The following is a 23703-nucleotide window of genomic DNA, read 5'->3' on the forward strand; positions in this document are numbered from 1 at the left end:
GTAGGACCTGGTGAGGAGAAGGGAAGAGCCAGGAGAGCCCAGGTTCACGTCCTCTTCATCAGTGAACAACGCTGGTTGTCACTTACTGGACATATGAAGGACAGCTTTCAAAGACTCTGTCAAGTACAGGCTCCGTCCTCAGAGGTTACAGCTCAGGTGTGAAAGAACAAAGTGTGGAACCGAGGCTGTTTTATTGGTACAGATACTTCCAGCCACAGGCGTTCCAAGGAGGAAGGGCTGCTTGCTTGACCCTTAAGGTGCCAAGGAGGAAACAGTGAAGCCTGGCCTTGGGCATGAGTCAGAGGTAGAGGGCTGGGTGGGGCAGGTGAAGAGAGCGGCAAAGAGCAGGGTCCACGTTAGCACAGGTGTGCATGCAGGGGCTCAGGTGTGTGCTCACGATGGTAAGCACGCCGCGCGGGCTGGACTGGAGTGGTGGGAAGTGTGGGTGGACGGCCGATCGGGATGGTATTCTCCAGTGCCTGACCAATTCGTCTAGAGTTTCACTCAGTCATTCACCAGGATTACACCAGTAATGGAGACGGGGCTGTGCTCTGAGAAGGCAGCTCGGTGGGGGTTTGTTCCCAGGGCCACAGAGGGACCAGAGCTGCTGCCTGATTCGGGTCAGCACCTGGGCCCCGGTGTCAGTCGTGGCTGAGGTAGACGTTACGGGAGAAATCAACCAACCGCTATTTGGATGCGGGAGTTAGGCTGAAGGAAGAAGGAAGAGCTAACAGGTTTTGAGCCCGCTGCCTGTGAAGAATGGGGAAGACTACGACCTATCTCTGAGGTGTCCAGTTCAAGGTAGCATTGCTCTAGAAACACTTTAATTAGGCTCTTTCAGTTGCTGAAAATCCTACAGAGGGTGACACGTGTCTGAATGTATGCGTTTCTTGTCTCTGCCCCTTTTAACCTCCTGCTTTTTTTCCTTTTCGTCCTTCAGGACCCAGTGTCCCTTCTTTTGTAATGTCTTTCCTGTTCTGCCCAACAATCACTGCCTCCCACAGGCTTCTTTGTGGTGGATGGTGGGTGCCTTCAGTGACACGTGTGACTCTTTTATTCAGTAAGGAGAAACAGGACAGACAGATGGACTGGGCGCTCTTAAAGCGTCTTTTACCTCCAGGGCCAGAGGCACTGATCCATTAGGAAGTCTGTAGGTAAGAGAATTGAGTTGCCTGCAGTCTAAGTGCTGAAGAGGAAGTAGGGGATGAGAGTTCAGGATGCTACATCTTACGTGGAAGTGAGATGAAGCTTTTGGCCGAGGCGTTTTACTACATAGCTGAACGTGTATCGAGGACTTGGGGAGAGGGGCAGAATAAACCATCTTAGGACAGATTTTAACCCAGAAGAGAGCCTTGAACTTTGTTCCGCTTTAGATGGCGCAGCCAAGCTCAACAAAGTCCCATTTCTGGTGCCAAGAAACCTGGGAGCAGGAACCAAATTCTTGCTTCAAAAGTAGTAGCTCCAGAGAGAGACCATTTTGTCACAACATGGCCAGAGAATTAACAGAGAAGCATTCGTTCCTGTGACAACGTTTTGGAAGGCTTTTTCGGCGTCAGGTTGTTTAGAGAAGTTTATAACAGATTATAAATGAAGGCGGCGCCAGAAACAGAAAGAGCATTTTGAGATGCTGAAGTGAAAGTCATCAGACAGAAAATGAGCTGTCTCTCATTTATTAAACGGTCTTGAAAGGGCAGTGGCGGGGTGTGGGGTTTTATTTCAGGCCGTAGTGGGTTTTTGTTTTCCTACTCCCACTATCTTTAAAAAGAAAAAGAAAAGTTTTTAAGCACCATGTAATGCTTTGGTTTGAACTGCTTTGAAAGGAAGAATACAAAGACATGAAAATACATTCCTAGAAGTTCTTACTTCTTTGAATTTAAATCGGGAGTCCCATTTTGCCTTGGAAAAGGTAGACCTTCCTTCTGACTATGAGAAGAGGGAGTAGAAAGCGAGGAGAAATACGGACCTACTTCTGCGATAAGAAACTTCAGTAGTATTCAGTGCCATTTGTGTGCGGCGGCAAAGAAGAACCAGATCCGCCAGTTTTTAATTGGAGAAGACTTGTGAGAGTGCCCCCGAGAACCTCCCCAGTGGTCCAGTGGTTAAGACTCCGCGCTTCCAACACAGGGGCTGTGAGTTCGATCCCTGGTCAGGAACTAAGACCCCATGAGCCATGTGGTGCAGCCAAAAAGAAAAGAGTGCCCCCAGACCAAAGGGGCTTCCTCTTGAAATGGCCATTTCCATGGGCTCTTAAGGTTACAGGAGGAGGCTCTTTTAAGCAGCACCTGAAAAATCCTACCTGAGTAGAAAATCTGGAACTGTTTGACAGGTTAAGGCATGAATGTCTTTCTTTTATTTCTAGAAGGCCAGGGTGTGACCAGAACAAGGAATCAGGTTTGTTTCATCCTAGAAGAATTTTCTGCTTCTCAAGTTGCTGCGTCATGTTCTGTCTTTGAACTCGTCTTAAAATTTTAACATGCATTTTCAAACCTTGTCTTTTAAAAGGTGAATTTTTATTGACTGCTTTACTTGGAAACATATAAGAACTGGATTTACATTTTAAGAATCTTTTTTTTTATGCAAAAGGTTTTATGGGAAACCACATCAGAGTTCAGTTATTTACGTCTCCCAGAGTTCCGGTTCTGAACAGTGCACTAATATATTGTCACGGTTGCAATTTCTCTGTATATATATACACACACATATATATGTAATTTCTGGTTCATCTTTTCATTTGAAGTCATTTTGTATCCCTCTAATATCTCAAGGTAATGCCCATAATCATTTTTAATAGTTACTTGTTATGACATCATTGCTGTTCCATCTAATTTGCTTCATCATTCCCCTTTGACCTTTTAATTTTCAGTTCCTTTTTTTTTCCTCCTGAATAGTAGCACTAAACAAGTTAGAAACAAAACAAAACAAAATTCTTGGTTCTTTTTTCTTGTGTTTTTTGTGGGTAAACCCACTTTAGGGACTTTGTCCCAGGCATATCTGTATCTGAAGATAGAACAGATTTGTTCTCGTTACATGAGACCAGATTACTGTCCAGGAAGACTGGATTATCCTGTCAAGACCCTGACAGTATGTATCTGATTTTTTTTTTTCCTTTAGATTTATTGCCATTGCCTTGTCACTTTTCCAGATTGTTTCTCGACGTTATTACTGTGTTACATATCATTACTATTTTGTTAGGCTGAATTTTCAAATGTTATATGTTTGCTATTGTGAAAACATTTAGAGCAGGGTTTGGCAAACTTTTCTCTAAAGGGTCAGAAATATTTTAGGCTTTCCAGTCTGTATCCAGTCTCGGTCACATATTCTTTGTTTCTTGTTTCAACAACAATCTTTTAAAATATTAAAAAAAAAAAAACATTTTTAGTTGAAAGGGCATACAAAAACAGGCTGTGGTTTGTATTGTGTCAGCCGTGATCTAGAGTGTCTGACTTTTCAAAATTTGGATATGAAGTCTTTAACTCCGGAGATCGTCTTTAGTGCGGTTTACATGTCGCGTGATGATCTGCATGCCAGTCTTCAGAGAGCAGAGGCTGGCAGTCAAGCTTAGTTTTCCCTGGCGCTCTCTCCCCTGCTCTCCTCCTGCCCCATATTCATCTCCTCCTTCTAGGACATTCTGTAGTGTATCCTTTTCCTTGTCCTTAAAAAAAAAAAGGTAATAATTTTCATTCCTTTCTGGCTCCTTTTCCTGAGCATAAAAGTATGCTTAAGTCCTTTCCAGCACCCAGAACATAGGCAATGCACAAATGTTAAATAAATGCATCTGATAAAAGCAAACACACTCTGCATCCTCTTCCAACAAGTGCACGATTTTCTTGACTTTGTGCCGACAGTCTGAAGGCAGCGTGTGTGTATCTCGTCCTTGGTCTCACCTCCTGCTCCCCTCTGCCTCTAGGCACATGTCTTCTCACTCCATTAAAACTGTTCTTCTAAAAACTGCTAAATATAATGGCCACATCGGGTAAAAAAACAAATTTTTTTTAGAGTTGATTTAGAATGTTATATTAATTTCTGCTGTACAGCAGAGTGATTCAGCTACACATACGCACACGTTCTTTTTCATTGTGGTTTCTCCTGGGGTGGTGAGTAGAGTCCCCCGTGCTGTCCCGCAGGGCCTTGCTGTGTGCCCGCCGCTCGTCCGCTAGCCCCCGCCACGCACTCCACGCTCCCGGCCCCCGCCTCGGCCACCAGCAGTCGGTTCTCTGTGTCTCTAACTGTTTCCGTTTCATAGAGAGCTTCGCGTGTGCCGTATTTCAGAGACCGCGTATAACTGACACCTTACGGCATTTCTTTCTCTTTCTGACTTAAGTGAAAACTGCTAAGTGCCTGTCCTCCTCGACCTGTCTGCTGTGTCTGCCATTCTTGGTTTATCGTGCTCTCGACAGCCCTCATCCCATTCCGCCGTCTCCTTTTCTGGTCCCCCGTCTGTCCCCAGACGTGGTGCGGCACCGGCTGTGTCCTCGGCCTGCCCTCTCCCCACCGCAGTCGTATCTCCTCCTCTGGCTGAGCCCCAAGCACGTCCATCTGATGGCCAGCCGCACGGCCACCCCAAGCCCGGCCCTGCCCGCTCCCTCTGCCCCCAGGCAGGTGGTCCTTCCTCTGCCGTGATGGCGGCTGTCCTGCCAGGCTCTCCAGCAGGACCCGGGGGCTCCTCGGGGAGGCCACCTCCTCCCTTTCCCTTCAGCGTCAAGTTAACGCCAGGACCTGTCGTTTCATCCTCTCAGGTCTCTGAAAGCCGTCTCCTCTCTGCCGTCGCCGCCACTTGGGTTCGAGCTTCCACTGTTGCTGAGTTGTGACAGGCTCCCTGCTGGCCTGTCTGCCTCTATGCTCAGGCTCCACCCGTCTCCCAAAGCTGCCGCCAGAGTGATGTTTCTAGAATGTAATTAGATAATGTTCGAAACTCCAGTGTCTTTGGGGATGTGCTTGATTCAGGCACTGGGGCAGGAAAAATAGACTGTGTGTCTGGAGTATTTGTGCCAGCAAGTAAGGAGGGCTCAAAAGAACATAGAGGCTTTTAGCAGGAACATGGAGCTGCCCTGAAAGAAATCTTGATGGCCAAAGCTGGAACGATTTGAGTAAGAAAATGAATAACAATAACATTGGATTGTAATCCATAGAATAAAGAAACACTGATGTATCTGAGGATGGATAAATAAATAAATGGGAGAGAAGAGACAGTTCTTTCTTATAGAAGAAGCTCAATTAGTAAATGTAGAAGAAGCGATAAGAGAATCAGAAGCCGTCAGTTGAACACCACGTTAATGTTGCCGGCAAGAGCTACCAGTGGCAACTAAAATTAGTGGGCAAGAGTTTGAGGAGAAAAAGGATATTTGCGTGTTCTCGTATTAGCTCCTCCAATGTTCTTATTAATTACAAAAGGGAAAATGGTAACTTACAGTGGAGAAACCCAACAAACATCACCTAACCAGGTGGCCACAGTTAAGGTCAGCAGTAACAACACGTTGACATCATGTTCTCGCTGATGTGAAGGACACAGTGTTGCTCTCATAGTGTCCCTGCCAGAAATGCTCAACCTCAGTCTAGTTGTAAGAAATGCAGTTCAAGTTCAGGGACACTGTACGAAATAATTGACCAGGGCTCACCAAAGCGTCAGGTCTCGAAAGGTGAAGAAAGATTGAGGAAGAGTCGCAGGTTAGGGCCACAGTAGCTAAGTGCAGTTTGGAACCCTGGGTTGGGTCCCAGAACAGAGAAAGGACATTAGAGGGAAAGCTGCTTAAATCTGAATAAACTTACTAGCGTTGTGCCAGTCTTCATTTCTTAGCTTTGGTCATTGTACTAAGATTATGTGTTAGAGGAAGACAAAGGTCAAATGATGTGGCTTATATGTGGAATCTAAAAGGTAAGGATATAAACGGACTTATTTACAAAAAGCAGAAAGAGATCCACAGAGATAGAAAACAAACTTATGGTTGCCAAAGGGGAGAGAAGGGGGGATGAATTAAGAGTTTGGGACCAACGTATACCACTGCTGCATGTGAGATAGATCAGCAATATGGACCTGCAGCATAGCACAGTATAGAACTCTAGTCGGGATTTTGCAGTAACCTGTAAGGGAAAAGAAACTGAAAAAAATATATATGTATGTGTAACCGAATCACTTTGCTGGACACCCAAAACTGATACAACATTGTAAGTTTGTTTTATAAAATCTTTTTTTTTTAAGATCATGTAAGTTTATTAACATTAGTAGATATGCTCCATGAAGAGTATACAGGAACCCTACAACTTTAAAAAAAAACTTTGCAGCAAGTCTAAAATTATTTCAGGTTAAGAGGTTTCTCCATTTCCCTTCCAGGTGAAGAGCAGATTCTTTTGCATGGCCTTTCGACTTGGGTCTATTTGATTTCTTAAAATTCAGTGGAGGTTCAGTTCAGTTCAGTCGCTCAGTCATGTCCGACTCTTGTCCACCCAAACCCATGTCTAGTGAGTCATTGATGCCATCCAACCATCTCATCCTCTGTTGTCCCCTTCTCCTCCTGCCCCCAATCCCTCCCAGCATCAGGATCTTTTCAAATGAGTCAGCTCTTCACATCAGGTGGCCAAAGTATTGGAGTTTCAGCTTCAGCATCAGTCCATCCAATGAATACCCAGGACTGATCTCCTTTAGGATGGACTGGTTGCATCTCCTTGCAGTCCAAGGGACTCTCAAGAGTCTTCTCCAACACCACAGTTCAAAAGCATCAGTTCTTCGGTGCTCAGCCTTCTTTATTGTCCAGCTCTCACATCCATACGTGACCACTGGAAAAACCATAGCCTTGACTAGAGGGACCTTTATTGGCAAAGTAATGTCTCTGCTTTTTAATATGCTGTCTGGGTTGGTCATAACTTTCCTTCCAAGGAGTAAGCGTCTTTTAATTTCATGGCTGCAGTCACCATCTGCAGTGATTTTGGAGCCCCCCAAAATAAAGTCTGACACTGTTTCCACTCTTTCCCCATCTATTTCCCATGAAGTGATGGGACCGGATGCCATGATCTTCGTTTTCTGAATGTTGAGGTTTCAGCCAACTTTTTCACTCTCCTCTTTGACTTTCATCAAGAGGCTCTTTAGTTGTTCCTCACTTTACTACATGTTTCTGTCAAGAAGAGCACAGGGGCGATGGCATGTCCTCCTGGGTGCGTGGTATCAGGGGCCCAGGATAGCCACTTGTCCTGACATTGGGATAGCCACTTGTCCCGACATCGTTAGTGTTGGGTTGATCACATGGTTAGAGATGGTGTCTCCTGGATTAATCTCAGGCCTCTTCTCTTTGTAATTAACATGTAACTTACAGGGTGAGGCTTGGAGGTTATGTGCATATTCTATTCCTCACCAACTTTCCATCCGTAGTTTCAGCGTCCCTGTGTAACCATCACTGCTTCTGTGTTTATTAGTCAAGTCTCCTAAATTTTAGGGGTAAGCAGCTGGGCAGGAAATCAAACGATTATGACGGTAAGGACAGCGGAGGGAGAAACAGGCTTTCAGCAGACGGAGACAAAGCATTTATTATAGAATAAAGTAATGGGTACTTTATCCAGAGGTTTCAGACGAGGAAGTTTAAAACTCAGGACTCCTAGAAATGGCTGGCACCATTTCATTTCACTGACAGTAAACCGTGGTTAGAAGTGGGGCTGGTCAGTTTCTCAAGGGTGGGGACCACCAGCTGGTGGAGGTCCAGTTTTTAAATCCACGCCCGGTGCTGGATGCTATGCAAAACAGTCACCATCTTTATGGGTTTGGTTTTTGTAGTCTATACATCTTTCCCTCTGGTGATGGCCGCATTGCTGCAGGAATAATTAATGTCCCGCACGGTCGTGTACACCCACTGTCCAGCCCTCCCTGTCCCCCAGATTCACACCCTGACTCACACTCTGCAGTTTCCTTGAGCTGTCCCTGTTTGAGGGGTACTTCACACTTTTCCACATTCTCTTATTTCAGGAGACATCATCTTCCCTAAGATAGATTTCTCTTTTGTTCAGATCACACGACTCTGGAAGGCAGATATTTTGTGTTTTCACATTTCTTCCAGATATTGATGTCACTGGATGTGGTTACTCAGAGCAAATCTAAATATGAAACACTGTATTTCATCTTCAGAGCAGATGACGTGATAAGAGGAGGAAGATGGAAAGCGCTTTTGTGAATCCTCGCGGGCTCTGAGGAGGGGAGGTGGTCAGGGGCGGGTGGAGACCGTGGAGGCATCCTCTACGACGAAGTGGCTGTGCATCGGCCTCATTACTGGGGGCTGAGTGGGTGGGCTGACACCCGAACAGTAAACCTTTGGTTTCTTGGAACCCTTTCCTAAGCTTCATACTTGCCCATCACTCTGTAGCTGCTCGTTTTCCACGTGGTGCACCAGAGACGTGAGGGGATGGCGCTGAAGCAGGCAGGATGGAGTGCCGGGCAATCAGGCTTATGCACAGAGGACAGGCCTCCCCTTCGGCCACTGTCCATTTGGGCCTCAGCACAAAGGCCGATGATTTCCTCGGGGGCCTCTGGGTGGTGGAACGTTCGAGCTTTCAGTTTTGAATTGCTGACTGCAGCACACCCGGGTCGGATGCCGGCGAGAGCGTTGCCTTCCCCCAGTGTGGACCAACCCGCGGGCGCCGTGCCGGGGAGCGTCCAGCTGCGTGGCTGGGGGATAATGCCACTTCTGAACATTGGTGCTGCTTTTGTCTTGGAGCCAGACGAGCACAGTAGCTGATCACTGCAGCGCTGAAGCCCACTGGCTGTGTGCTGTTACCAAGTCCCTGATGTTTCCCAAATCCCCATTCAGACGCTTGATGGGGTAGAGCAGGGAGCCAAACAGAGTCCTTGCTTTCAGAGGTGCAGGCGTGAGACAAACACCGTCTATTTGATAGTGGCAAATTCTGGGAAGAGAAATGAAGCAGGGAGGGGACAGGGGTGTTATTTTAGATAACACAGTACCTGGGCCGCTCTTTGTGGGTATTACCGGAGCAGAGACCTAAAGTCAGTGAAGGATTAAATCTTCCCCTGATCAGGCAAGTGGGAGGCAAACAGAATATTCCAGGCAGGAGGGCACACATCAGACTAAGCTGGGACACTTTGAAAATATGCACAGTCTTGGACCTGACATCATTGGTCTAGGACCTGCTTTATCTGTAAAAGCTCTCCAGAAGATTCTGGGAAGCAGGTTGGGGAGCTGCTCTTAAAATCCATTAAAATTATGAGTCATGCCAGGATCTATATGAGGGGGAAAGTTTTGATGGTAAATAAGTAAAAACCACACTCTCTCTGGGTGAAAAAAAAAAAAGACTTGGATGCAGAGAGAAATGAATAGAGGAAATTAAAGGAAATAACAAAGGAAAAGAAAAAAAAGACTAAAAAAAATCATTTGAAAAGTAGACTTTCTTTTTAGAGTGAAGTTCATAGGAAAACTGAGAGGAAGAGAGAGGTTCCATAGCCTCCTACCGGCAGGTGTGCAGAGCCTCCCCGACAAAGAGGGGAACCTCAGTCACAACCGACAGCCCTCCACTTCCCTTCACCACCCAGGGTCCATGGCTGACACTAGGGTTCACCCTTGGTGTGCATTTTGTGGGTTTGGGCAGACACAGGATGATCGGTGTCCACCATCATGGTAGCGTACTGACCAGTGTTGCTGCCCTGAGATTCCTCTGCCCGAAAGGCCCAATTTTCGTATGGCTTTGAGGAGTTCATGAAGACTTGAAGGGAGGGCGTCCGTAAGACAGACTCCCCGCAGTGCAGGCGTCATCAGGGGGGCCTCCGTGGGCATACGCACTGCTGAGCCCTCGGCCCTCTGCTCTTGGGAGCTGCTGGTTTGACGGGAATCATTGGAAACAGTGTGAGTAACGCCTGTGAATTGCCCTCCCTGGAGTTCCTGTGAAGCCTGACTCCCTGAGCACTGCTTTCTCCTGAGTCCCGTCTGAGTAGGTTTCTTTCTCTTTTTGGAGACAAGCCTTTGCAGCTGAGGGGAAGGAAAGTCACTTAGATGTCTTCCGTGTCACCCACCTCGAACCCCAGTGTCAGCGGTGTCTGCGGGGAGGAGGAGCACCAGACCCGATGATCGGGTGCGCGTTAGCACATCTAGGCTCAACCGAACTCTCCGGCCGTTGGAAGCCGGTGAGGAGAGGACCGTGTATAACCAGCAGGGGCCTTTGTGCTTGCCGAGAGTGGGTAACTGGAGGGAAAGGGAACTCCCACCATGTCACCCACAGGAGGCGTGTTATAAACCCTCGGGAACAGATTGAGTTGGCTGGACTGTATCATCTAGGACTCGACAGATGCGTCTCCAGAGCAGAGTCTCCACAGTAACTCTTGAGTCTGTTTCAGCAGTTCAGCCCAGGAGTGTTCAGGGATGGGAAGCTCTCAAGTCACCTCATTTAACCTCTTCTCTCTACAAACGAGAGAACAGGGATGGTGAGGAGGGAGCGCCTGCCCTGGAAACAGAAAACTGGGCAAGAACGTGACAGGCGTGGATGTTTATATCTCAGCACCGGAGGCCCCGTCTTAGAATAGTCCCCACTCTTCCTTGTTGTAAAGAGTCTTATGACATTCTCAAAGCGATATTTTAAGACTACCGCAGCTTCTGGGAGAGTTTGTAAATTGACGTCACATGGTAATAAAAACAAGGATATTGTGACTTCCGATGAATTCATGTATGATTCTAAACCTGGGGCGGAGACGGAAAACGAGAAAAGAGGGAGAGCAGCAGTATAGGTACAGTCCGTTATCTGTAAAGTGATCTACAAGGATATATCATACGACACAGGGAGTATAGCCAGCGTTTTATAATAACTGTAAGGGGCCTGTAGCCTTTAAGAACTGTGAGTCGCCATATTGTACACCTGCAGCTTATATAACATTGTGCGTCCACTATACTTCAATTAAAAGAGAGAGAAATCAGAAGAGCTGATTGACTGCCCTGGAGGCTCAGTGGTAAAGAAGCCACCCACCAATGCAGGAGGCCCGGGTTCGATCCCTGGGCTGGGAAGATCCCCTGGAGAAGGAAATGGCAGCTCACTCCAGTACTCTTGCCTGGGAAATCCCGTGGACAGAGGAGCCTGGTGGGCTACAGTCCATGGGGTCACAAAAGAGCTGGACACGACTTAGCAACTACACAACAACAACAAATATCTGGACTAACTATAGAAACAAAGCTGTCAGTTATTAGCTCTTTGGCTTAGCCTTTTCTTTTTTAAAATTAACTCGTTCAGTCCAGCTCACTGAATTTTCAGTTATATGCGATATGTGGCAAGGGACACAGAAACGATGTGAAAGGTGAGAAAGTTCTGGATAAAAAAGGGAAAGTATGGAGGAAATGATAGATACGATAGATATTGGGAAGATGAGGGTGCTTACTGGAGGAAACAAACGTGAAACAATGGAACAGAGACTGTAGAGATTTAGTGGGGAGGTAGGGAAGTGAAGACAAAAGGAAGGGGAATAAGACAAGTTTATAAGGTTCATCGGTGAGAAAGGATGGTGACTATCTAAGAAATGAAAGAAGGAAGTCATTGCAAATGGTCATGGGCTGCGAAGCAAGACAGTTTCACAACAGTTCTGAAAGACTCTTAGCGTCTCATGGGAAGGGACTAATGGCCAACTTTGACTACTTCCTGACAGACAAATGGACATCAGCCTCTTGGAACCTGCAGGATGGTCTGTGAGTTGTCACCTGCCCATGATAATATAAGAGGGACAGGAAGGTGGGAAATTTTGGATCTGAATTTAAACCGTAATTAAAATAAAGTTTTGTGATTTGACCCTCAGACATTTAAAGACTTCAATAGTGCAGTGATTCAGTTTCACGGACTCTGAAAAGGGTCAGATTTTATGGACGTCTGAAATGGTCAGTATTTAAGGAAGTCTTTTTTTTTTTCTGTCCTCTTTGCCACTGGGATTCCCTGGTGGCTCAGATGGTAAAGCATCTGCCCCCAATGCGGGAGAGCCAGGTTCGATCCCTGGGTCGGGAAGATCCCCTGGAGAAGGAAATGGCAGCCCACTCCAGTACTCTTGCCTAGAAAATTCCATGGATGGAAGAAGCCTGCTGGGCTACAGTCCATGGGGTCGCAAAGAGTTGGACACGACTGAGCAACTTCACTTCACTTAGCCATTGTCTATACTCTGCCAGCTGCTGAAATAAAACTGTACCTTTAAAATATATATATATATATATATAAATTCAATTTTTTGCTGTGGTGAGTCTTTGTTGCTATACACGGGCTTTCTCTAGATGCGACAAGTGGCATGTGGGCTCAGTAGTTGTGGTACACAGGCTTAGTTCCCTCGCAGTATGTGGGATCTTCCCTGACCAGGGATCAAACCCATGTCCCCTGCCTTGACAGGCAAATGCTTAAGCACTGAACCACCGGAGAAGCCCCAGGAAACTGTACTCTCTAAAAGCGGTTCTTTTCCATTGTGAAACATGCGGCAGTAGTTGACCCCTAAACAATGTGGGTTTGAACCGTACGGGTCCACATGTGCGGGTATTTTTTTTCAGTATTGCATGGGTTTACTGATACACAGGTTAATTGAAGAAAACCTACACGTAAGTGAACTCATGCAGTTCAGACCCGTGGTGTTCAAAGGTCAGTTCTGCGTGACCCATGGTTGGTTGACTCTGTAGATGCAGGTGCGGGGGACTGGACAAAGGGACTTGAGAGTCTGCAGATTGTGATATCTCTGTGGGTCCGGGAGTCATTCCCTCAAGGATACCGAGAGATGTCTATAATCATCTGAAAAAAAAGTCCAGTCACATGGCTGAAAAGTAGAAAGGGGGCACGCTGATCAGCGTCTTCATAACCTCTTTCCCCATCAGCTCGGTCCCCTCCCCCTATGCCGTCTGCAGCCCGTGGGCAATCACAGCCGGCTCCGGTTGGAACCACTTGAGTTCTAGGTGGCGCTCCTCTGTGTGAACACATTTTGGAGCTAGTGCCTTTAAATATGTTCAAGACTGCATCTAATCAGGATTAAGAAGCCACATAGTAATCTGAGCAACAAAAGTTTAAAAAATTTTAACTATAACAGAGAGATTGGCCACAAAGAGGAAACTCTGCAGATTCAAGGCGTAGCTGACGTAAGGAGCAGCTGAGATGCAGACTTGATCGGCCAGGACAGATCAACGCGTGGCAGAGAAGCCACGCTGGTGGAATTTGCTTGAAGTCAGCCCTCTGGAACGCGCCAGAAATCTGTCCCCTGTGGTGCCAGGGAATGCCTCCAGGAGTTCCAGGGCATGCTGCGGGGCACCACGGGCAGCCGCACCCCCAGGAGGCTGCCCCGCTGCGGGGCCAGGGCCAGGCGGCAGACCCTCCCCCTGCGGTGCCTCCCCAGCACCCTCCACTTCAAACGCTTCGCACCCTGCCAGTTCACCCTTTAGAAGGCTCAGATCAGTTTTCACGGAGCCTGCAAGAAGGGTGGACTCGGGGCCGAAGAGGCGATATGGTAATCGCCGGCACGGTGAGTTAGAAATACGAATACTGACACCATCCTCAGTGAAACATTCCCTGAGGACGCGTCTGCGTACAATAGATTGTAGAGCCCAATATTAGTGACTTCAGTGTGATTCTTAGCACTTCTGCTGTCTTTCTTGATTGAGAATTGACTGAAAAATTTTTCTTCACTTTTAATAAAAGTGTCACTTGTATAGATACACCTAGAGTGCAGCAAGCAGAAAAGACATGCCTTTTGAGTAAAATTATTAGTTCAGGGGAAACTACAGAGGCAGGAACAGCAGATACGGAATATAGGGGGGGAGCAGAGTTGTCTAAATACCCTCTTTCTACCTTCAGATGCGGTATATAGTCCATCGATTTCGCCTGCCTAAAGGCCTCCCAAGGCCTCCTGTTGGACCAGAATGAGCCAGCTTCCTTCTGCTGGTGCGGGGCTGTTACCCTAGGGCCATCCCTCACCATTCCCTTCCCTGCTTTCCTGTGTTGGATCCTGTCTTTTTTTTGTTCAAAACCTTCCTCCTCCTGGATGTTTTCTGGGGCAGTTTTCGGAACAGCATTCTGAGAAGTGTTGCATGGGAGATCATTTGTTTTGAGACTTTATATAGATGAAAATGTCTGTTCAGTCCTGATATTTGGTTGGCATTTTGACTGGTTAAACTACTCTCTCCGTTGCACACCCTTCAGAGTACATCAGCCTTCCACTGGAGCCGGGCAGCCTCCCTCAGCAGGGCAGGGGAGTCGTTCCCTCCGTGGAGCAAGGGTCTGGGAACTCACCTGTTTGCTAAGACTTAGTCCATCCGTTGCTCTGCACTCAGTTCATCCTTCACCCTCCTTCCACGGCTGCCTTATCCTGCCAACTCCAGGCCTTTGGGCTGCTTCCTAACTGTGACTTAAGTGTGTCTTCACTTCCCTCGCTGCTAAATTAGGAGCATCTTTTAGACCTTGGGTAAAGGACCTGTTCTTAAACAAGACCCAGAAAGCACTGACTGTGAAAAATTAGTCTTCAAGTTGTTCATCACCTTCAGTTCAGTTCAGTTCAGTCACTCAGTCGTGTCCGACTCTTTGTGACCCCATGAATCGCAGCACGCCAGGCCTCCCTGTCCATCACCAACTCCCGGAGTTCACTCAGACTCAAGTCCATCGAGTCAGTGATGCCATCTAGCCATCTCATCCTCTGTTGTCCCCTTCTCCTCCTGCCCCCAATCCCTCCCAGCATCAGAGTCTTTTCCAATGAGTCAACTCTTCTCATGAGGTGGCCAAAGTACTGGAGCTTCAGCTTTAGCATCATTCCTTCCAGAGAAATCCCAGGGCTGATCTCCTTCAGAATGGACTGGTTGGATCTCCTTGGAGTCCAAGGGACTCTCAAGAGTCTTCTCCAACACCACAGTTCAAAAGCATCGATTCTTCAGCGCTCAGCCTTCTTCACAGTCCAACTCTCACATCCATACATGACCACAGGAAAAACCATAGCCTTGACTAGACGGACCTTAGTCGGCAAAGTAATATCTCTGCTTTTGAATATGCTATCTAGGTTGGTCATAACTTTTCTTCCAAGGACTAAGCGTCTTTTAATTTCATGGCTGCAGTCACCATCTGCAGTGATTTTGGAGCCCCCCAAAAATAAAGTCTGACACTTTTTCCACTGTTTCCCCATCTATTTCCCATGAAGTGATGGGACCAGATGCCATGACCTTCGTTTTCTGAATGTTGAGCTTTAAGCCAACTTTTTCACTCTCCTCTTTCATTTTCATCAAGAGGCTTTTTAGTTCCTCTTCACTTTCTGCCATAAGGGTGGTGTCATCTGCATATCTGAGGTTATTGATATTTCTCCCGGCAATCTTGATTCCAGCTTGTGCTTCTTCCAGTCCAGCGTTTCTCATGATGTACTCTGCATAGAAGTTAAATAAGCAGGGTGACAATATACAGCCTTGATGTACTCCTTTTCCTGTTTGGAACCAGTCTGTTGTTCCATGTCCAGTTCTAACTTGCTTCCTGACCTGCATACAGATTTCTCAAGAGGCAGGTCAGGTGGTCTGGTATTCCCATCTCTTTCAGAATTTTCCACAGTTTATTGTGATCCACACAGTCAAAGGCTTTGGCATAGTCAATAAAGCAGAAATAGATGTTTTTCTGAAACTCTCTTTTTCCGTCACCTTAAGGAAAAAAAAAGTATCAAGTCTGCCAAGGTTTACCAAAGAAGGCCTGCACCTCGTTATGAGGAGGGCAGTGAACTCAATTAAAAATGAGACTTGAACTGAACGTGTATTTCATGAAGGAGGAGCCACGTGTGGCCACGGACCTGTGAAGAGATGTTCAGCACCTGGGTGGTGAGGGAAGACGGGCCACAACCACATCAGAGACCACACTCCACTCACCGACGGGCAGGATTAGGAACTGGGACAGAGACGAGTGTCGTAGAGTTTGCGGGTCCACACCAGATGAGGCCGAAAACAGCTCCAGCTACTGGGCAGAGTAACAGAGTATCAGCTCATACTTTGGAGAAGAATTTAGCTTAATTCTACCCCCAGGGATAAACCCAAGAGAAATTCTTTAGTATATCACGAAAGGAGACAGACACAATACCTAGCAGAACTGTTCCCAATACCCCAAGCCCAGCCCAATACCCACAGCCCAGGGGCCCATCAACAGGAAAGAGGCATATTATACAGCCAAAAAAAAAAGGAAAAGTGTGATACTCAGCGAGATGAATGGCTCAGCAATATAACAGTAAATAAAAACAGCCCCAGATTACAGACAGCATGAAACACTCTTATAAAATCAAAAACTTTAAACGGGAAACTTGAATACAGCATTTGGTTTAATAGTTACTTCAGATGAGGAAGGAGGGGAATGAACCGATGGGGAGGATGATTTGGTTAGAAGCAGGTTGTTGTCGAGGTCCTAGCTTTTGTTTTGGGTGGTGGATGTGTGGGGTCCTTGTTACATCATTGAAAATAGCTGGATAATTAAATACAGGGAAAAATAAGCCTAAAGGGCCTGGGGTTCCCCAGGTGAAATAGAGACCCTTACTCGCATGCCCTTAGTGCTTTGGTTGTCTGTTTTGCTTGTTTTTTAAGAGGAAGCACTGAACCCTTGAACAAGTACTTTGCAGTTGAAAGTCATAGAACATATGTTGCTCCAAAGTTAACAAGCCAAATGTTCTAGATAGGATTCATATATCGATAAGTATCATATACTTTGTAGAGTATTTAGTGCATAAATATTTCTAGCTATTTCTGTTCTTTCATAGAAATTTTACATTTTTTTCCCTTTCTTAGGACAAAGTTAAACTATAATCCTCCAAAAGATGATGGATCAACCTATAAGATTGAACTTGAAGGGATATCGGTAATGGTTATGAGAGAGATCCTGGATTACATCTTCAGTGGGCAGGTATGCTGAGACCCAGAGGAAGGACTGAGTAGACCCTCAGGCTCAGGGTGAGGCCGAGCAGTCCCGTCCCCTCCATCTTGCATCACCGCGGGCTTGACTGGCGTCTCCTGCCCCACGCAGCACCCGAGTGCTTTCTTCCGGGGTCTGCCCTTGAAAGAAAAGCAGGCTAATTTACCCAGATCCCAGGCTTTGTCTCTCCCGTTCTGAGCGCCACCTTCCAGTCTGAGACGTGCACACATGGGATGCCCCTCACTGCTGGCTGCTGGTGTTTAAGCCTCTATTCCAGTCTTGCCCTGGACCCACACTCTCAGGGAACTCGTTCCATCTCCATGGCATGGGCCCGGGAGCCTCTGTGGGTGGTGGGGCTTATTCTCTAGAGGTAAAGACTTCAAGACTCAGGTGATGGGCACCTGCCTTGTGTTCTCAATGCCTCGGTCCTGTCCTCCCCTCATTCTTTCCTGCTCATTTCCCTTTACTCTCTGTACCCGCTTACATTTCTGGAAATTTCATGAAACCCAAGGAAGGAAGTGATCAGTGGCTAGGGACCCTTTCCTTTTCTCTGCCCTCCTCTGTCCCCCCGTGCCCCGCTATTCATGTGGCTTAAAGGGCAGCATGAAGACTCAACGATCTGGTTCTCTGCCCTCCTCTGTCCCCCGTGCCCCGCTATTCATGTGGTTTAAAGGGTAGCATGAAGACTTAACGATCTGGGTTTGAATTAGGAGGATGCTGATGTATTTTATGCCTGGTTATGCAAGAGTGCGTTTTCGCTCTGCTCCTCTTGAGGGTGCGTGGCCTGCTCTCTCTCTCTCCTTCCTTCTCCTCATTCTTCTGATTTTCCTTCTGTAAAGGCTCTGTCTCCTGCATAAGTATTCTGAGTGCACTCCTTACTTTTCTCTCAACGTTCATTCTGTCCAGAATCACACTCGGTGACCATCATCCTCTTTGAAGCTTTCTATTTCATTTCACGATGTTACCACTTTCTCGTTTCTCTAAACGCTAGGTGGTGAGTGTGTGGAAGTAAGGTTATGTGAATGATTATTTAAAATAAATGCACTTAAATCAGTTTGGGGACAGCCCTTAAAATATTGGCGATGCTCTGTAGCATCACAAAACCAGACATAGGACCCAACTCTTACCTAACTTGTAAAATCAGTTCAGTGACAGTTATGACAGGTTAGAAGCCAGTTAGAGCATATTCATGTTCAAGCTTGCATTTGAAACTTGGAGCCCTTACCTGTGGTACCAAACATGTGCATCTCAAATCGTGGTAAAATGTTTCTTGCTGCACTTCACTATGAAATCCCTCCTTCACGTTTCCTTGTGGAGTGGACCGTTTGTGATCATGGCAGTATTTTAGGGGCCTGTGTCTTTATGTTGCCTCACCATGGCGTAGAAAAACTGTGAAGGGGGTGGAGGAAGAAGCATCAGTAAGAAAACTGAAGAAAATTAAGGAAAAGTAGATGTCCGCAGTGGAATTCGGGGGGATTTATTCCAGAAGGTAGCTTTGAGACCAAATGGTATCTTTCACACTGAGTGCGGTGTTTGGTGTCCCGAAGGCAGCCGCTCAGGCAGCGTGGCTGTCCCTTTCTTCAGGGGGCCCACATGGTGTCTTTCGAATACCGTGTGGCAAAAGGAGGGACCCTTATTTATTTGGAGGAAAGATTTTCATTAGTTGAAGTGCTTGCATTTATAGAAATCCCTCTCCGTCTACCGTAGAATTGCAAAACTTGCGACTTCCTGATAAGCATTTCAGTCATTTAAGGTTTTCCTCTGAGTTAAGCATGAGCACTGTGGACAGTTCACTCAGAAGGGCTGTTGGTGGTTCATGTGGGTAGAGCGAGGGAAGGACTGGGAGAAGCTGACCAGCCACGCACGGTCTGTGTCGTCCCCAGGTACCTTGGGGCCCTCTGTCTGCTCTTGAAAGCAAAGCTGAGCTGAGTGAAATCCGCCAGACCTCAGTCGCCTTTGACCTCCCACAGTGGAGCTCCCGTGTGGTCTGGCCTGCTAGATTAGTGGTGTGGGTCCCAGACACCCACTCTGAGACGCAGACTGTCCCCTGCGGCCCTTCCAGATCCGGCTGAGCGAGGACACCATCCAGGACGTGGTGCAGGCGGCGGACCTGCTGCTGCTGACGGACCTCAAGGCGCTCTGCTGCGAGTTCCTGGAGGGCTGCATCGCCGCCGAGAACTGCATCGGCATCCGGGACTTCGCGCTCCACTACTGCCTGCCCCACGTGCGCTACCTGGCCACCGAGTACCTGGAGACCCACTTCCGAGACGTCAGCAGCACCGAGGAGTTCCTCGAGCTGAGTCCTCAGAAGCTGAAGGAGGTGATTTCCCTCGAGAAGCTGAACGTCGGCAACGAGAGATACGTGTTTGAAGCGGTCATCCGGTGGATAGCGCATGATACAGAACTAAGAAAGGTGCCTTGTAGCATGCCCTGACTTTGGCGTTCCACTCACTCCTTCGTGTTCGTCTGTTCTCCACCCCAGTTTTACATGTTTTATCTTTCTCCTCCAACTTGAGAAACGTACAGAGTGGTGATCTAAACCACGACCTGTTAAACATCTTCCCATAGGCTCTCTAAAGCGGTTGGTTTTTTTCAGATCTGTCCACCAGAGTGAGTGTAACTCATCATATAGCAATGAAAATATTAACACTTAAAAGTGACTTGACATCCTTCGAATGTTGTTTTTAATGGGAAATGTGTTAGAGGATATCACATTCAGGGAGGGTGCTTTAGCCTTTACATCACAGGGCTTTGAATCTCGTGTGTGTGTTCTAGAGGCTAGCTCCAAAATAAATATATTAGATTTCGGAGAGGCTTTCAAAATGTGTAATTGCGTTGTTACTTGTTCTTGGTAATCCTCGGTTTACATGTTACTGATCAGCTTGTAATGTTTAAATTCTGTGGGCCCATAAGCTGTGCCCGCTTGGAGACTGCATGCTTAGTCTCGGCTCGGTTGGCACAGTTAGTGTTCTGGTTTCCACGCCAGTGGGTGGGGTAGCTTAGGAAGGAGGAAAGGAGAGCTTCCACCTTGACAACACCACTGAAACAGCTTCTCTGTGACCCTCTTCTTGCCTTAAAGTGATGAGGGTGTCAAAGGTGGAGTGGCTGCTGGGAAAGAAAAGGCAGTTCCTCATCCTTTGGTTAATCCCAGCTTAACGCTGTTAAGGACTGCTGGCCTTTACTACTCAGGGTATAGACAAGTGGACCTTAAAATGATGATTCCAAAGCCCAGAAAAACTAGTCGCCTTACATATGTAGAGTCCTGTATTCATTTGGTTCAAATTTAATGATTGAGCATGAAAGGCATGTAATTCATATTATACATGTTAGATCATTTTTAGTAGTAATTCCTGAAGAAATGATTACATAGTTGTCACGACTTTTGTTTTTGGAACTTGGGCTTTTTCAGATTTTTCTCATAACTAATGTTGGTGCATTTTCATTATCTAGTTGACGTATTGTGTCAAGCTCTTTCTGTAATTAATATTTGTATAAATGGGGTATAACTCATAGCACATCCAAGTTAGTGAGGTAAAGTAAATCATAGCAGAGATCTCGTAGGTTTTCCTGTTGCAGTGGGAACCCTGTAGGGTGTAATGGAGGCTTCTTAAAACTTTGCAGTGATCCAGCAAGTATGAATCTGAAGTGATGCTGTTTTAAGTTAAACTTTTGTTTATCGAGGCCAGAGGAAGTAGAAAGGAAAGGGGCCGCCTCACACATTCAAACAGCACTGGCCCTTACTCCTTGTCTGTTGATCATCTGACTTGTCAACAGTTGTAGTTTTCTATGAGTCGGAAAATGTGCCTTCTAAATGCACACTCTCCCTTTCTCTTCCCCGTGCTTTCTGCCCTGCTCTGCAGGTCCACATGAAGGATGTCATGTCAGCCCTGTGGGTTTCAGGGTTGGACTCTAGCTACTTACGGGAGCAGATGCTCAACGAGCCCTTGGTCCGCGAGATCGTCAAGGAGTGCAGCAACATCCCCCTCAGCCAGCCGCAGCAGGGGGAGGCCATGCTGGCCAGCTTCAAGCCCCGCGGCTACTCGGAGTGCATCGTGACCGTGGGTGGAGAGGAGAGAGTGTAAGCGTGGCCGTGAGCCGTGGTCTAAGTAAGGGAAGAGAGATTTCCATGTGCACAAGAACTCAGGACAGTTCTCAGTGTCTAAAGCCTATATAGCAATCGATTTTTTTTTTTGTCTTAATGTTTGAAACATTCTTGAGAGCAGTAAACTCGTGGTTATTCTAAGCAGAATATAAACATATTAACTGCTAACTGATCGTCTGCCTCCTCTTAGCTCGCGGAAGCCAACGGCAGCGATGCGATGTATGTGCCCCCTTTACGACCCCAATCGGCAGCTGTGGATCGAACTGGCCCCTCTAAGCATGCCGAGAATCAACCACGGGGTCCTCTCAGCAGGTACTGTGCCCTCATCTGCTTCACTTAAACACAAGATCGAGGGAGACATAATTTCAGTGCTGTGCAGGATGGCTCAGAACCTCTTAAAGATACTGCCCCTCTGTGGGGACATGTTCAGCGCGGCTCTAGCTTTCAAGACTGTGGTAAGAAGAGTGTCTTCTGACCAGTCCTTACTGTTCCCAAGTCTTAACTATGCAGCTATTTTTAAGACGTCAGTAGCGGAGCATTTTTATTGGCTGACTTAACTGCTGGAAGAGCAGAGCCGAGTGACTCTTACCACCCACTGGCCGGATGATCACATCTGAGAACCAGACTTCTTTGAGCCATGCTTGTGCCCCAACTTGGAGAGCCCGGCAGTCTAGAGTTATAGCGCGTAACACACATCCAAAGTAAGAGTGTCGTGTAAGAGCAGGCATTTCATAGGAGACTCGAGAAAATATTACCTAAATTAGTTCTAGCATAAGTTACTTTACTGTAGAAAGAATGTTTTGGTTAACCTTTGCACGTTTGGAGCGTTATTGGAAGTTCTCACTACCTTGCTGGCGTCATCCCGCCGGTACCATTTCACTTCGTTCCAGCTATTGTCAGCAGTCTTCCTGGAACTCTTTCATAGTCTCTGTTTGCCCACTAACAGTACGTTAACATTTTTAAGCTCTCCCACATTGTACTGTATTATAGATATGGCTAAAGCTGTGGAATAGAAATGAAGCTGTAGGTTCCACAATTATGGACGTTTTCATCAATGGTAGTCAGCTGCTGAATGGAGTGGTGTAGGCAACGCAATATGGGTCTGATTTCTCTGTTCTTTTTCTCAGACTTACTTTCCTTAAATTTTCCCCCCATAATGTGTATAGTTGTACATAATTTTCACACATGCACACCTACCACAAAGGTTCTTGTATCACTAACTTTCAGGTTTCCTAGAGGGGTGGTTGTTTCAGAAACTTGAAACAGTGAGGAGAGGAATTGTTTCCAATCATGTTGACCAAAGTTGTGAAATGACTGAGTAGTTCCTATATGTCCAGCCTATTCCATGTTTCTTCTTTTCCTGCCTTTTTTCAAAAAACACTTGATCGAAGTCCAGAGTTAATCAGTACATTTATACTGTTTTTCATCTTCTACAGTTTTACAGTATTAAAATATGTGGTTATTTACAAGTAAATATTTACATGTTTGTGTGTTTTGTTAATCTATGTTATATACACACCTATAGGTAGTATTCATTTAGATTTATCCACATATTTACCAACTTCTTTGTTTTTTCCCTCTTACTCCTCAAACTTTCCATCTGGGATCATTTTCCTTCTCTCTGAAGTTCATCCTTCTGAATTTAACATGGTCTAATGATGGCAAACTCTAAGATTTGTCTAAAGATGTCATTATTTTGCCTTCATCCTTAAAGGATATGTTTGCCGGGTATAGAATTTTAGGTTGGCCTCTATTATTGTTCAACACACTGAAGATATTTTTCTTCTGACCTCTGTTATTCCTAGTTGTTAAGTCAGTTGTCAGATATAAAACTTGTCTTTTCTCTGGACTATGTTTAAGTTTTTTGTTGTTTTTTGTCTTTTTTCCCTGTCATTTCAGTATTAGGTAAACATTTTATTTGAAATTTTACCATATTGGGGGATTGTTGGGCATCTTGACTCTGAAGGTTGGCCTATCATCAAATCTCGAAAATTTTTATTTATTATGTCTTCAGATGTTGTCCCTGCTCATTCTCCTCTGTCCCTCTGCTTTTGGAGGTCAGATTAAACGTGGCTAGACCTTTTTACTCCATCCCCTGCCTTCCGCCTTCCTTTTGTTTTGTTTTCTTTGTGATGAATCTGCCATTGAATCCATCCATTGAATGTTTTATTCAATCTATTTCATCTTTTTTTCCCCTCTAGAATTTTCTTTTTTTCAAACCTGCTATGTCCATCCCTCCATATAGAGTTATCTTTAAATAACATAGTGAGCATTTCTGTTTTATCATCTCTCTTATTACTCTGATATTTGAAATTTGCAGTCTTTTTCTAGATTATTTCCTGTTGTCTGTTTCTACTGCTTCATCTTCATAGAGCCTAGTTCCTTTGTATACCTGAGTATCTTTGGCTGGGTGCTGATCATTTTATTAAAAATTATTTGTGGGAAAACTTTAATGATTTAAAATCTTAGAATGTTAGATTCTAAAACTTAGATAAAGGTACTGTCTTCCATAGAAGTTTTGCATTTGTTTCTGCCAGTTGCCTAAAAACACTAATTTGTAATTACTGTAAATCAAATTCAAATTTTGAGATTTCCTAGATAAGCAAGGATATTTAAATTTGGCTTCTCATTCTGGTTGGCCTTCATCCTGAGGGTTAGAACTTCGAAGAGGCTTTCCTGCCAGAAACCACACTCTCTGTGGGCCTGGGATGTAGATTTCTATCTTCTTCATGCCCTCAAAGCCATTAGGAAAAAGCTTG

At 46.0% G+C, this 23703-nt stretch overlaps 1 protein-coding gene across 2 annotated transcripts in view; it reads left to right on the forward strand.

The window, feature by feature from the left end:
• The window catches only part of GAN (gigaxonin), a 45795-nt gene that overhangs the window by 11467 nt on the left and 10625 nt on the right, over nt 1-23703 (forward strand). Inside the window, exons 2-5 of one of the 2 annotated variants that reach the window (XM_068992959.1) lie at nt 16719-16833; nt 18905-19255; nt 20703-20920; nt 21135-21256. In XM_068992959.1, the coding sequence (XP_068849060.1) occupies nt 16719-16833; nt 18905-19255; nt 20703-20920; nt 21135-21256 (806 nt within the window). Of the gene's footprint in view, nt 1-16670; nt 16834-18904; nt 19256-20702; nt 20921-21134; nt 21257-23703 lie in introns of both variants that reach the window. The other variant, XM_068992958.1, reaches the window with a different exon arrangement.

This window comes from Capricornis sumatraensis, chromosome 20, assembly GCF_032405125.1.
Source record: "Capricornis sumatraensis isolate serow.1 chromosome 20, serow.2, whole genome shotgun sequence".
Taxonomy (NCBI): domain Eukaryota; kingdom Metazoa; phylum Chordata; class Mammalia; order Artiodactyla; family Bovidae; genus Capricornis; species Capricornis sumatraensis.